Source organism: Neovison vison, chromosome 9, assembly GCF_020171115.1.
Source record: "Neovison vison isolate M4711 chromosome 9, ASM_NN_V1, whole genome shotgun sequence".
Lineage (NCBI taxonomy): Eukaryota > Metazoa > Chordata > Mammalia > Carnivora > Mustelidae > Neogale > Neogale vison.
In genome coordinates, this window is record NC_058099.1 from 96,172,420 (window position 1) to 96,185,890 (window position 13,471).

At 43.6% G+C, this 13,471-nt stretch overlaps 1 protein-coding gene and 1 pseudogene across 4 annotated transcripts in view; both read right to left on the reverse strand.

Moving 5' to 3' along the window:
* The window catches only part of SPATA6L (spermatogenesis associated 6 like), a 52,077-nt gene extending 50,833 nt beyond the window's left edge, over positions 1-1,244 (reverse strand). Inside the window, exons 1-2 of one of the 4 annotated variants that reach the window (XM_044265980.1) lie at positions 1,199-1,244; positions 970-1,014 (exon numbers count right to left, since the gene is read on the reverse strand). In XM_044265980.1, coding sequence (XP_044121915.1) covers positions 970-1,008 — 39 coding nt within the window. In that variant the 5' untranslated portion in view covers positions 1,009-1,014; positions 1,199-1,244. Of the gene's footprint in view, positions 1-969; positions 1,015-1,183 lie in introns of all 4 variants that reach the window. The other 3 variants (XM_044265981.1, XM_044265984.1, XM_044265986.1) reach the window with 3 other exon arrangements.
* An 8,595-nt stretch (positions 1,245-9,839) lies between these two features.
* On the reverse strand, positions 9,840-10,502 carry LOC122916789 (annotated as a pseudogene).
* Positions 10,503-13,471: the final 2,969 nt, after the last annotated feature.

Sequence of the window (13,471 nt, forward strand, 5' to 3'; positions counted from 1 at the left end):
AAATTCAGGAAATTTTTGTTTTTCTTTCAGAACTGCATGAATGATGAAGCCCTGGCACTAGTCTCTTGTATGGAGAGGCTAATCAGATTTTCTGTGGCTGTAACTTACTGACATCACGACCGGTAGAGAAGCCCCTATAGCTGGAAGGCAAACCGTATGACCGTCTGTCACCAACTTCAGATGGAAGCTGAATTCAGAGTAGTGACTGACCCCAAACAGGAACAATGTAATCATTCTGCCACAGCACCTCACTTAAGCAGGATTCAGTGGATTCTTATAAAACAGGTGCTGACTAATTGATCCCTTTTGGAATTAGCAAGCCAGAGCCATCTCTAGGAAAAATACTTAGAAAATACTCAATTAGGGGACGCCTGGGTGGCTGTCGGTTGAGCATCTGTTCCCGGCTCAGGTCATGATCCCAGGGTACCCAGATCCTGCCCTGCACTGGGCTCTGCTCAGTAGGGAGCCTGCTTCTTCCTTTGCCTGCTGCTTCCCCTGTTTGTGCTTTCTCTCTCTGACAACTAAATAAAATCTTTAAAAATATATACTCCATTAGTTCATAGAGGTGGCAAGTTATTAGGAAGTGATTGTGCTTTCTGAAATTGAATTCTTGTTATTTAAAGAAGGGTTTGTTTTTTTTTTAATTATTTCACAAATCTTTATCCTGGAAAAATAATAATTCTTCTTGGACTTAATGCATGGTTATTTTAAAATAATAGAAAATTTTACAAAGCTAACAAGTCCTGTGAGTGGGGGAAAACGCTGAAAGAGGTTGGGCTGAATTTTTATTTCAGTGAAGAAATCAGGGAAGACCAATGTAGAGATCTTAGGGACACAGAGACCCGATCTGTCCCAAAAGATAATGATGTGAGTGGTGAGGAGGTGGTTTAAGTGGTCGCGACCATGTAGGAACCCTGGGGAAAGAGTCTGATTTAGAGCAAAGTGTGGAGATTCGTCGACTTCTCTTACCGCCCGGATCTGAAGTTCCACCACCACTTCCAGAGGCATCGCTCCCTGCGTGGGCGAAAGGACGGGAATGAAAAGATCCTTTTGTGCGGAGCCTTGGACCGCTTTTCCTTAGTTTAGCTCACTCCCTGGGGCAAACGTTCCCAGCGGCTTCCCCTGCCCTCTCCGCCCTCGTCCCCCCATCGGTCCCCCCGGACTCAGCCCAGGTCCCTCGCACCCGGCCGGGTCTCACACTGCGGGAGCTGGAGCCAAGGCTTCCAGAAGGCGGAGGCGCGGCGTTGCCATGAACGCTCAGGCGCAACCTTCCACCTGGAACGCGGGCGGGCTCGGCGCACGCGCAGTCCCGAAGCGGCGTCCCGGGCTGGGCGCCCGCCGCGCGAGCCCCGGGTGCGGCCGTGGGCGCCCGCTCGCCCGACGCTGGCAGAGCTCCAGTTGCCCTTCCCATCGCCTCTCTTTACGGCCCCCGTTGCTATGTTAAAATGTTTACAGCGTGCATTCTGAAAGGGGAATAGGATCATTAGCTCCGTTATCATCTAAGTGCTTCCCATTTTTAGTAGCTCTATGGCCTCCGAGCCCTGGAATTTCTTTAAACAATTCCAGTTAATAGAGTAGCCTGTCCCTGAAGGTCCTCTCTTGCTTGTGACATGTCAGGTCCTTGGGTTTGGTTTGGAAAACATGGCCCCCATCAATAAGAAACCAACATGTGTGCTAATTAGAAATACAAGGATAATTCTGAGATGAAAACTTCCCATGGTTTCCCATGTTAGCCACAGTGGAAATATTTGTCCGTCTCTCTTTTCTGGGGTTTAGTTAACCTAAGGCAAGCAGGGAATTACATTACGTCCCAGGGGGTGATAGTTACAGGGGTTGCCAAAGCCAGGGCCACACTGTGAAAGCCATCAGAGGTGGCAGGCAGAGCGAAAGTTCTTAACTAGCAGGGGAAAATGCACTTTTGTCCACTCACTGTATTTGATAGACAAAAAGGAAGGAAAGGAGGAGGGAGTGGTTGCTTCTAGCCAATCTGAAAAATCTGGGAGGGCTAATGCTGTCTGGGGAAAGAAATGTGAGATTGTGATGAGTCATTCATTACTAAGCTGTCGGAGGTTTCTGTATTTGCAGGAATGCAAGTGCACAAACATGCCCTGAGACAATTAGGCATTCACTTTGGTCACTGGAGTTCTTTTCCCTGGAACGGGAACACTCGTGATGAGGGAGGGTATATTTTGTCCTTACATGATCCCTGTTGCTTTGGCTGTCTGCACACCAAGAGGCAAATGGGTGTGTGCTTGGCTCCCTGCCACATCCAGAGAACTGATTCGTTGACTCACAACAGCTTGCAGGTACCCAGGTGAGCGGTGATATACAGGAACAGGACCAATGTCGACCTTCACAGGTAAGTCACCAAAACCAATACTAAGTCATCAAGGAGAGTAACAACCAAAGCAAGATGACTAAACAAGTGGACGGAGACATACGGGAAGGGAGAAATCAAGTCTTGATGGAGAGCCTGCAAAGTGCTAGACACGTTGCATATGCTAATTTATTTCATCTCCACAATAACTCTTAGAGGAAGGTATCATCTCTATTTTACAGATGCAGGATCTGAGGCCAGACAGCCTTTTCCCCAAAGCCACACAGCTAAAGGGAAACAGCCGCACTTGAATCCCAGTGTGCCCTGCCCCCTCACAGCCCCTGTGGCACAGAAATCCTGTTGATGTGTACAGACACACTGTCCATCTCGTGCTCTTAATGGTCTTAACTGCACTCTCCTTGCTTGGCTCCTAGGGTTGGATACAAGTCTTACCTGGTTTCCCTTCAACCCTCTGCCCATTTTTTTTTTTTTTTAAGATTTTATTTATTTGACAGACAGAGATCACAAGTAGGCAGAGAGGCAGGCAGAGAGAGAGGGGAAAGCAGGCTCCCCGCTGAGCAGAGAGCCCGACGCGGGGCTCGATCCCAGGACCCTGAGATCATGACCCGAGCCGAAGGCAGAGGCTTAACCCACTGAGCCACCCAGGCGCCCCAACCCTCTGCCCATTCTTTCTCTCTCTTCATCCTCCTCTACCTGGCTATGCATGTTTCTAGGTACTTTCCTTTACTTGCTCTATGCCCTTTACCTATGGTGGCATACGATATTGGTAAGGACAAAAACACAGATCTACATATTTCACCCAGGCCTTTCTTCTGCTCTCCCTCCCAAGGAGGACTCTCCTGACTATGAATACATGTGTCTCTTCTTTGTAGCAACTATCACCATAGCAGTTTCACAATTGTTCCTATGATTGTTGATTGTATGTCTCCATAAACAGTGAGTTCTGCGTGGCTAAGAGTTTGTATTCTAAATACCTAACATAGCAGATGCTCAATAAATATCTTTGAAGAGATGTTAAATGCAGAGATGGTCAAGCCAGCCTATCGGGTTCAAGGTTAAGTTGAAGAAGGTCATCAAGAGGACATGACCACTGGTTGACCCGTAAGCTGAACCAGAGCAGTTGGAAGCTTGTCATCCCCTTCCACTGTCCTTGGATATACGTTCTGCCCACCATTCCTACAACAGGAGTCATTTCAAGAACACAGGCCTTGAGAGAGCAAAATGCTGTTGAGACCATCTGGATGGTATATGTGACTGAACTCAGTTAAGTCCTCCAGATAAACCTTTAAGTTTCTGGAGGGTGGGTGCAGAGATCTAGTCATCTTGTGGCTGCCTAAAACAAGCCTCCTGTGTTCCTAAGTACCCTTGCTTATTAAAACTGCCCCCTACCGATCTTGAGTGGCCTGCCTCTTTCTTCAGTCTCTCACTGTCCTCCACATCTAGGAACCAGCTTCAGATTTCACCCACTGAAGCTGCTGAGTTTGGGAATCAACACCACATCAGGGCAGACTAAATTCGCAGAATGAGGGAAGACCGGGTATAGATACTACTGCTAGTCTGCCATGGACGTATTAAATGAGTTGATGAGGAATATTTACGCTTGTTCATTTCACTCACCATGGTCACCTGAGCTACCATGGAGATGTAAAAGTTTCTACGTACACAGTGTACACAATGCCTCTGGCCCATGTTGCAAAGTAGTGAATCACTGAGGCAGTCATCTGGGGGGGCAGAAAACAAATCCACTGACCAGCTTGTGTCCCACAGCGTTTCTGCAGGGCAGACTGGTCAGCACTGATATCAGCACTGCAGAAATGACACATCAGCACATCCTGCTCACCTCCTGGCCACTGCCAAAAAAAAAAATGGCACACGTCCCACATGGGAATTTTCCAAACACTTAATTGGCAAAGAACAAAAGTTTAACAGTCAGATAATTATGGTTGCAAATTTTCCATTTAACCAAAGACATGAATGATAAGACAACGAATGGTAAACATTCCGCAAATAAGGTAGAAAGGAGTATTCATATGGAGAGGGAAACTAAAAAAGAGAGAGAAGGCTCTAATGGCTTAAAATAAGACAAATTCTTCATTTATTATTATTAGTTTTGTGGGTCAGAAATCGAACACAGATCTCACTGGGCTAAAAGCAAAGCTAGAAGGGCTGTATTCCTTGGCTTTTTTCCTTTCTTTGTTTGTCCAGCTTCTAGGGGTCACTACATTCCTCAACTAGGAGCTCCCTCCCTTCATCTTCAAAGTCAGCAAATTTGAGCGAAGTCCTTATCACACTGCTATCTTTCTGGTTCTCTCTTTAGGGATATTGGTGATTACACTGTATGATCCAGATAACCCAGGATCATTTCCCTATCTTAAGGTCAGCTGATTAACCATTTAATTCTATCTGTAATGTTAACTCCCCTTTGTGTGGAAGCTAACATATTCAAAGGTTCCAGGAATTAGGACAAGGATATCTTTGGGAGGCTATTATTCTGCCTTCCACCGACCTCTTTAGAGAGCAATTTGTTAATGTCTATCAAAATGTTTCATTGGACTCAGCAATTCCAATGCTAGGAATGGGTGTGTGGGTATACTTTCACACATACAGAAGAATACAGGCTAGAGCATTATTTGTAGTTAAGAAAGATCCAGGGGCAGGGGGGTGGGGGTGCCTGGGCAGCCGTGGGTTAAGTGACTGACTCTTGGTTTCAGCTCAGGTAGTGATCTCAGCATCCAGCTCCCTGCCCAGAACCGAGTTTGCTCAAGACTGTCTCTCCCTCTCCCTCTGCCTCTCCCTTCCCAAATTAAATAAAAATAAAATAAAATAAAAAAGATACTGGGGGCACCTGACTGGCTCAGTCAGTACAACATGCAACTCTTGATTTCAGGGTTGTAAGTTCAAGCCCCATGTTGCAGAGTTTACTTTAAAAAACAAACAAATAAAAACTAAAAAAAAAAAAATTAATGACCTTAATGGTCATTAAGTACGGTCATATTTAATCAATTATGTTTAAGCCTTAAGATGGAACATTATGTAGCATGGAAAAAGAGTAAAGCAGAGCTGTACATCTTAGCAATAAATACTCTCTAAAATACAGGACTAAGGGGGGCAAAAAGCATTGAACAACAACAAAAAATGTGTTAAGTATGCTTCCATTTGGAAGAGACAGGGAATATATGTGCATACATGCTTAGAATATTCCTAAAAGGATACAATGGAAACTGTTAGTAGTGGATGCCTTGGGGAGGGGCCCTAGAATAGAGAGAGAAGAAATTTCCTTTTCATTGAATATCCTTAGGTACTTTTTGAGTATTTCTACCAAGTACTTCCATTATCTAGTCCAAACAGGAAAACAAATTAAAACAAGTAGAATAGGGGTGCCTGGGTGGCTCAGTGGGTTAAGCCTCTGCCTTCGGCTCGGGTCATGATCTCAGGGTCCTGGGATCAAGCCCCACATCGGGCTCTCTGCTCAGCAGGGAGCCTGCTTCCTTCTCTGCCTGCCTGCCTCTCTGCCTACTTGTGATCTCTGTCAAATAAATGAATAAAATCTTCAAATAAATAAATAATAAAATATTCTGAAAACAAAAAACAAAAACAAGCAGAATACATAAAACAACAAAAAGGTCCAATCTGGCTAACAAGGGAGGGCTGGGAACGGAATTCTGGAGCTTTAGGGGCAGCATCCTATATACTGCATGCCTTGAAAAAGTTTGCTTTTCTACTTCCAGTGCAGTGGGTCTTGTCCCGTGACCCTGGACATCTCAGGGGTCCTAAAGCCCCTGAAATAATGGGCAACATTTCCTGCAGGTATATATAGGCATTTTTCTGAGAAGAGAGGCTGTCATTTTCACCAGAGGCTGGAAGGGATGGAGTTAGTCAAACCAGGTTTTAGATCCACTGTCCTGTCCTCTATACTGACATTAGTTCCTCTCTAGAGGACAAAGAAGGGCCACGTGGGTGATCTGACAAAGCAGCAGGTAAGGAAAGAGGGGCTATTCTCTGCAGCACTTAAATGCCTACTTATGAGAGCAAACCGTCTCTCCCAGGGAAGCTGTATTCAATAATAAGTGAAAAAGACCTCCAGGTCCTGTTCTGGACTCAGACTCCTTTTTAGGCCCACAATCTTCTGAGATAGTGAATTATTCATTAGCACATGTGAACAATACCAGCAGATTAAGTTTCCAAAGTGAGCTGTTCATTAACATTTGTGAGAAATGCCTGAAAAGGAAAGATTAAAAAAAAAAAAAAAAAGATCCAAGTACAGGAAACAATCCGGATTATTTCAGCAACCATGCATTTTCAGCTCACTGGTTTTTTTTTTTTCAATTATTTATTTGAGAGAGCAAGTGAGCAGGAGCAAGGGGAGGGGCAGAAGGAGAGCGAGAAGCAGACTCCCCGCTGAGCAGGAAACCCTAGTCAGGTCTCTGTCCCAGGACCCCTCTCTCATCACCTGAGCCAAAGGCAAATGCCCAACCAACGGAGCTACCCAGCTCTGATTTTTTTTTTTAAAGATTTTATTTATTTATTTATTTGACAGGCAGAGATCACAAGGAGGCAGAGAGGCAGGCAGAGAGAGAGAGAGAGAGGGAAGCAGGCTCCCTGCTGAGCAGAGAACCCAATGCGGGACTCCATCCCAGGACCCTGAGATCATGACCTGAGCCGAAGGCAGCGGCTTAACCCACTGAGCCACCCAGGCGCCCCCTGATTTTTTTTTTTTTTTTTTTTTTAAAGCACAGAACAGGGACCCCTGGGGGGCTCAGCTGGTTAGTTGCCTGACTCAGTTTCAGCTCAGGTTGTGATCTGGGGGCTGTGTTGGGCTCTTCGCTGGGCACAGAGTCTGCTTGTCCCTCTCTCTACTTCACCCTTCAATCACTCTCTCTTCTCTCAAATAATTTCTTTTTTTAAAAAAAGCACAAGCCCCCTTCTCTCTCTCTGACTGTCTCTCTGCCTACTTGTGATCTCTCTCTCTCTCTGTCAAATAAATAAAATCTTTTATAAAAAGGGGGGGGCGCCTGGGTGGCTCAGTGGGTTAAAGCCTCTGCCTTCAGCTCAGGTCATAATTCCAGGGTCCTGGGATTGAGCCCCCTGTCAGGCTCTCTGCTCCGCGGGGAGCCTGCTTCCTCCCTTCTCTCTCTCTGCCTGCCTCTCTGCCTGCTTGTGATCTCTCTCTCTCTCTGTGTCAAATAAATAAAATCTTAAAAAAATAATAATAAATAAAAGAAAATAAAAAAGCACAAGCCTAGCCTTGAGACCCAAGAAATAATTGTTTTATATCTGCCTTCTCCTAAATCTTTCTCTGAAATGTTCTTTTAACAGTTTAGTTTTCTCACAGTTTGATATACAGAAAAGTTCACCTTTCTCACTCTTACTATGAAAGTATAAAAAAGCTCAGTAAACAATGCTGGACTCTTTCCTTGATTCTCATAAACTGCATAAAAATGAAGTTTAGCGGTGCCTGAGTGGCTCAGTTGGTTAAAGCCTCTGCCTTCGGCTCAGGTCATGATCCCAGAGTACTGGGATCCAGCCCCACATCGGGCTCTCTGCTTGGCATGGAGCCTGCTTCCTCCTCTCTCTCTCTCTCTCTGCCTCTCTGCCTACTTGTGATCTCTATCAAATAAATAAATAAAATCTTTTTTAAAAAATGAAGTTTATATTTTTTAAAAACTTCATGAACCCACTGATTAATCTTAACATTACTAAAGGTGGCATCCTGTCTCCCTATGTGATTCACAGAAAGGACCTATGAAACGCTTATGCCAAAAAGGTGAGGTTGACTCTAATGAAGCCACTTGAGCTGCACTAACAAGACAGCTGCATATAGCTATTTACATTTAAAATTAACTAAGACTAGGGGCGCCTGGGTGGCTCAGTGGGTTGAGCCTCTGCCTTCGGCAGGTCATGATCCCCGAGTCCTGCGATCAAGCCCCGCATCGGGCTCTCTGCTCGGTGGGGAGCCTGCTTCCCCACCCCCTCTGCCTGCCTCTCTGCCTACTGTGATCTCTGTCAAATAAATAAATAAAATCTTTTAAATAAATTAACTAAGACTAAATAAAATTGGAAATTCAGTTCCTCACTCACACCAGTCACATTTAAAGTGCTCAATAGCCACATGTGGCTAGTGGCTGCAATACTGGCTAGGCAGGTAGAGTATTTCCAACTTCACAGAATTTTCTATTGAACAGTGTTGCTCTAGGGCTAACTCCACTTAAAGGAAAGGTGGAGGAGAGAGAAACATATCCGTGACACCACAAGGAAGGAAACGGACATACTGGAATGTGGGACATTCTATAGAACAACTGACGCAGGTAGTCTGCAACAAGTCAATGCTGTTAAGTGGAAAAAAAAAAAAAAAGAAGGGAAGGATCAGGGGAAATATTAAATAATACTTCAGAAATCGAACAACCGGATGTAATATGCAGCCATTACTGGGATGGGACCTTGATTCAAACAAACCAACTTAAAAAGAATATTTGAGATTATTGGGGAAATTTGACTGTGATATGGGCATCAGTTAATTTTGATAGATATGATAACGTCCTTACGTTTATGCAAGGTAAATATTAACACTGTTTAAACAACATGTTTACATATTAAAGTATGTAGTAGTAAATTGATCTGAGGTCTAAGATTTTGTTTTCAACTACTACAGCAAATTAATAAAAAGAATGGGTAAGGCAAATGTAGCAAAATCTTCATCATTATGATCTGGGTGATGGATATATGGTGTTTATTATAATTCTATACTTTCGTGTATAAAATAGTCATAACAATTTTAAAATGTTTAACATATACTCAACTAAGAAAACCAATCTTTATATCCAAAGTATCCTTATGTGAACCTCCTCCTGTCCTACAATAGTCCAACAAGAGGACTCCTACTGGTATCACAATGAAATGCCCTCCAGTAGAATTCTTACAGACACTTTAAGAGAACACATGGTGGATCTACTTACTTCAAATGCAGATTAAGAAAATTATTGGGATACATAACACTTTCCAAGTGATTCAGAGGGAAAGCCACTTAAGGAAGAAAGAAGCAGTGTATCAGAAGAGTGGCCTCTGCGTGCATATCCAACACAGGAGCTGGCAAGCTGAGTATTTCTGTAAGTGCACATACTTCTCCAGAATTTTCCCCAAGTATGAGGAAAGCATCCAAGGAAGGAATTAAATTGCAACTGAACAGCTTTTAACAATCTTGAAGTCATGTGGGATCTGGACTCACACATGGGATCTATTTCACAAACTTTATTAGAGTTTATGAGTCAGACTCATATGTTACTCTGGCTTCCACTTTGATTCACTGGCTTTTGTACGCTCAATACCTACTTAATACCACACAGACCCTTCCACAAGGACTGCCCTTGGGCGTTCTGGACTACATAGTCCATATCCTTTCATTTTAAAGTAATTTCTACTCAGAAAAAACTAATTTGCTCCTTTGAGTGTCAGCTGACTAGTTCCATGACCATGGGAGCAGTAGGATAATTATGACCCAAAGCAGTTTCCAAGGAATTATATTTATGATTCAATATAAGAAACTATAAGAGTCTGACTGAGTTCCAAGACTTGTAAAAAGTATCCACTGAACTCGAGCGAAGGATTTAGGCCCCAAAGTCAGCAATGGCTAAGATGATGTCGTTATATCCACCCTTTATTCTCCTACCAAAATATACCTCTTTCCATTCCTTTTTCACCTTTTTCTTTTTAAGGTTGTTGTCTGAGGTCTATTGAAGATATTACAGCACAGCAGAAAGATTTGAATGGTTCCACGTGGTGTTTTGAAATTCATCCCAAGTGCAGCCTGAGTGACCAGCAGGTTGGATGGGCTGCCAAAGTCCAAGAGTTTCAACATTTCCTTAGTGTCAAGATCTCCTGATCCAGGGCTGATATCTTGGGTGTGTAATTATCCCTCCTTTCTCTCTCCTCCTCCTGCAGCTTGATGGAGATTCCTGTCCCCAGGGCCCCCCCTGAATCCGCTTCATCAGGTGTGTGATCCCGCTGAGCTCCTCCTGGGCTTCATGGTGAGCTCCTTGCACACGCCCATGCTGGTGTGGAAGTCATGGCCCAGGTTAGTGTAGTACTTCTCAGTGATGACCGGGGCTGCCTTCTTCATGGTTTTGGTACAAATGCAGCCCAGGCTGGCCAGGATAGTCTTGTCTTTACATTATTACCACACATTTCCTTTTATCCTTGTTTCCACTCATTCATTCATTCCTTATTCATCAATTCAGTACATATTTATTGAACACCTACTGTGTGCTAGATACTGTTTTAGACAATCAAGGTACAAGGGTGAACAAAAAGACAGTCTATGCCTTTGTGGGCTTTCCATCCTAGGAGGGGAAGATAATAAGTAGACATAAGATAGTTACAGCATGATAAATACTAGGAAGGAATCCAGGTTTTGGGGTTGAGAAAGAAATTTATAGGTTGGAGAAGGAATAAGAACCTAATTTAGACCCAGTGGACAGAGAAGCCTAAGGGGATGACATCTGATCTACAATCTAACAAGAAAAGCATGACCACTAGCAGGACTTTTAAAGTACTAGACAGAAGATATCCCAGTGAAGGGAGCAACAGAATGTAGAAGGCCAGGAGTCAGGGAGGAAATTGATTTGTTTGAGAAACTGAAAGGAGGCAAGTGAACATACTAAGAGAGACCTGAGCAGGGGCCAGAGGAGGTTAAGAGATGACACTGAAGAGTTGGCTGGCATCGGACAGTATAGGAACTCAGAGTTAGAGCAAACAATGTTATTGCTTACCTAATAGCCATAAGCTTTTCTTCTTTGCTACTGGAGCTCCAGTTTTGCTTGGGTGGCAATGCGTCTTACTTCAGGGAGTGAATCATAATTTATTTAAGCCAATTCTGGACAATGAGATATAAGGGGAAATCACTGGAAGGTTCTGAGAAACATTTTTATTTCTGATAGTAGAGCCACAAGTAAATATAGCTGTTTGCCTCCTCTCTTCTTGCTTTGGCTGTTGCCTGTTTTGCTGTGATATCCGGAGCTATGGCAGCCATCCTGCAGCCACGACAAGCCTGAAGATGAAAGTCAACAGACTTAGGATGGTGGAAAGGATAGAAAGAACTTGAGTCCTTGACAACATCAACAAACTGCTAAACCAATCCTGAGAACACTGATCCTTTTTTGTTAACACTGATCCTGAATTTGCTAAAAATAACTTTCCTTATAGTTCAAGTTTCTATTAGCTGAGGTTCCTGTTATTTGTATTGGAAGCATTTAATTGACAGAGCAGGGGTGTGGCATGATCTGATTTATATACATAGATTTTTAAGTCTCTTTGGTAACTGTGTGAAGAGTTATGAGCAAAAATAGAACAGAGACATTGAAGACTACCATAGTAGTCCCAAGGAAGATAATGATGTCCTGGGCTAGGGAGGAAGCATTGCAACTGAAGAGAAATAGACAGATTCGAGACCTATTTGAGAGTAAAAATAACAAAATTTGGGGGTGCCTGGGTGGCTCAGATGGTTGAGTGTGTGCCATCAGCTCAGGTCATGATCCCAGGGTCCTAGGATTAGCCCCGCATCGGGCTTCCTGCTTGGTAGGGAGCCTGCTTCTCCCTCTCTCTCTGTTGCTCCCCCTGCTTGTGCTCTCTCATTCTGTCAAATGAATAAGTAAAATCTTAAAACAACAACAACAACAACATTTTCTTGGGTTCAGACATGGGAGAGGGAGGAGGAGGATAAATCAAGGCTGCCCTCTTTTGGGATTGGTGGTTGGGCCATTTATTGATAAGGAGAAGACAGGAAAAGTTTGGGGAAGGAGTGGAATCAAGAGGGGTTTTTTGAAATGTTAAATTTAAAATATGTATTCAAAGAGAGATGTCGGGGCGTGGACATTGGACTCCACATTGGGTGCAGAGCCTACTTTTAAAGAGAGAGACGGAGAGAGGTCACGTCAGCAGGTAGACAAATGAGTCTGAAGTACTTTGGGTCACGGCTTGGATTTCAATTAGGAAGCTGTCAATACACAGATGTTATTTAAAGCCACAAGAACAGATAAGGTCCTCCCCACTGGCCAAAATTTGAGGAATTCTAAAATTAGAGGTCTGTTAGAAGGGGAGAAAGCCTGCCAAAGAGCCTGAGGGGAAGTAATGAGACAGGTAGGAGAAAAAAACAATGAAACAATACTTAACATTTATATAGAGCTTACTTCAAGCCAGGCACTGCGCAAAGCACTTTGTGCCTTCATGGAAAAAAAGAGGAAAAAAAGTGTTTTCCTTTTCTTCCCACCCTTTCTGTTTTAACTCGTGTGGCTTTCCCTAATCCCAAAGGTTTAGGCACAGCGCTTCTCAACTGTCATTTTAACTAATTATTAATTAGTTATTTCACTGAAAAATATTCAAACCGTATAATGCAGGAAAGCTAAAAATGGAAAGCAAAGAAACTCAGAAACTCTCCTCCTCGCCTGATCTACCATCATTACGAATTCTTGCTCTCTCTCCAGGAATTTTCTATACACATGCACATATTTTTACACAGATTGGATCATTCACTCTGATAGCCATAGATAGATATACACACAAATATATCTAATTTTGTAATTTTTAAAAAAAACATTCTGGAGATTTTCTCTATCAGCACATACATAACTACTCTTTTTAAAGACTATCGTATTAATATGCCATAATTGAAGTTCCTTTACTGATGGGCAACTAGTTTCCTGTTTTTTGGCTGCAAACTGCTGCAATAAACATCTTTGTAGGGAAGTCATTGGATATTGTTACAAAACCGTTGGATAATTTCCTGGTAGTGAAATTGCTGAATCGAAGCCCTGAAACCACGGAGACTGTCAAATCACCCCTCCAAAAAGGTGACACAAATCCAATTCCCTTTAACAGCATTTTCCTCACATCTTGTCAACACCGTGTATTGACAAACCTCAAAGTCTGTCAGTCTCCGAGACTGGGAAAATGGCGTCTCGTTTGTATTCGGGTCTCTGGGATTATGAGCAGGGCAGCAGCGGGGCACTGGGGAACATGCACGGTTTGAGGTCAGACCCCCGGGCTGATCGCACGTCTTCACCTTAAACGTGTGACCTTGGGCGCGCTGGGTGTTTCTCCTCAACAAAGGGCTGAACGAAAGCGCACGCCTTCAGGACCCGAGGT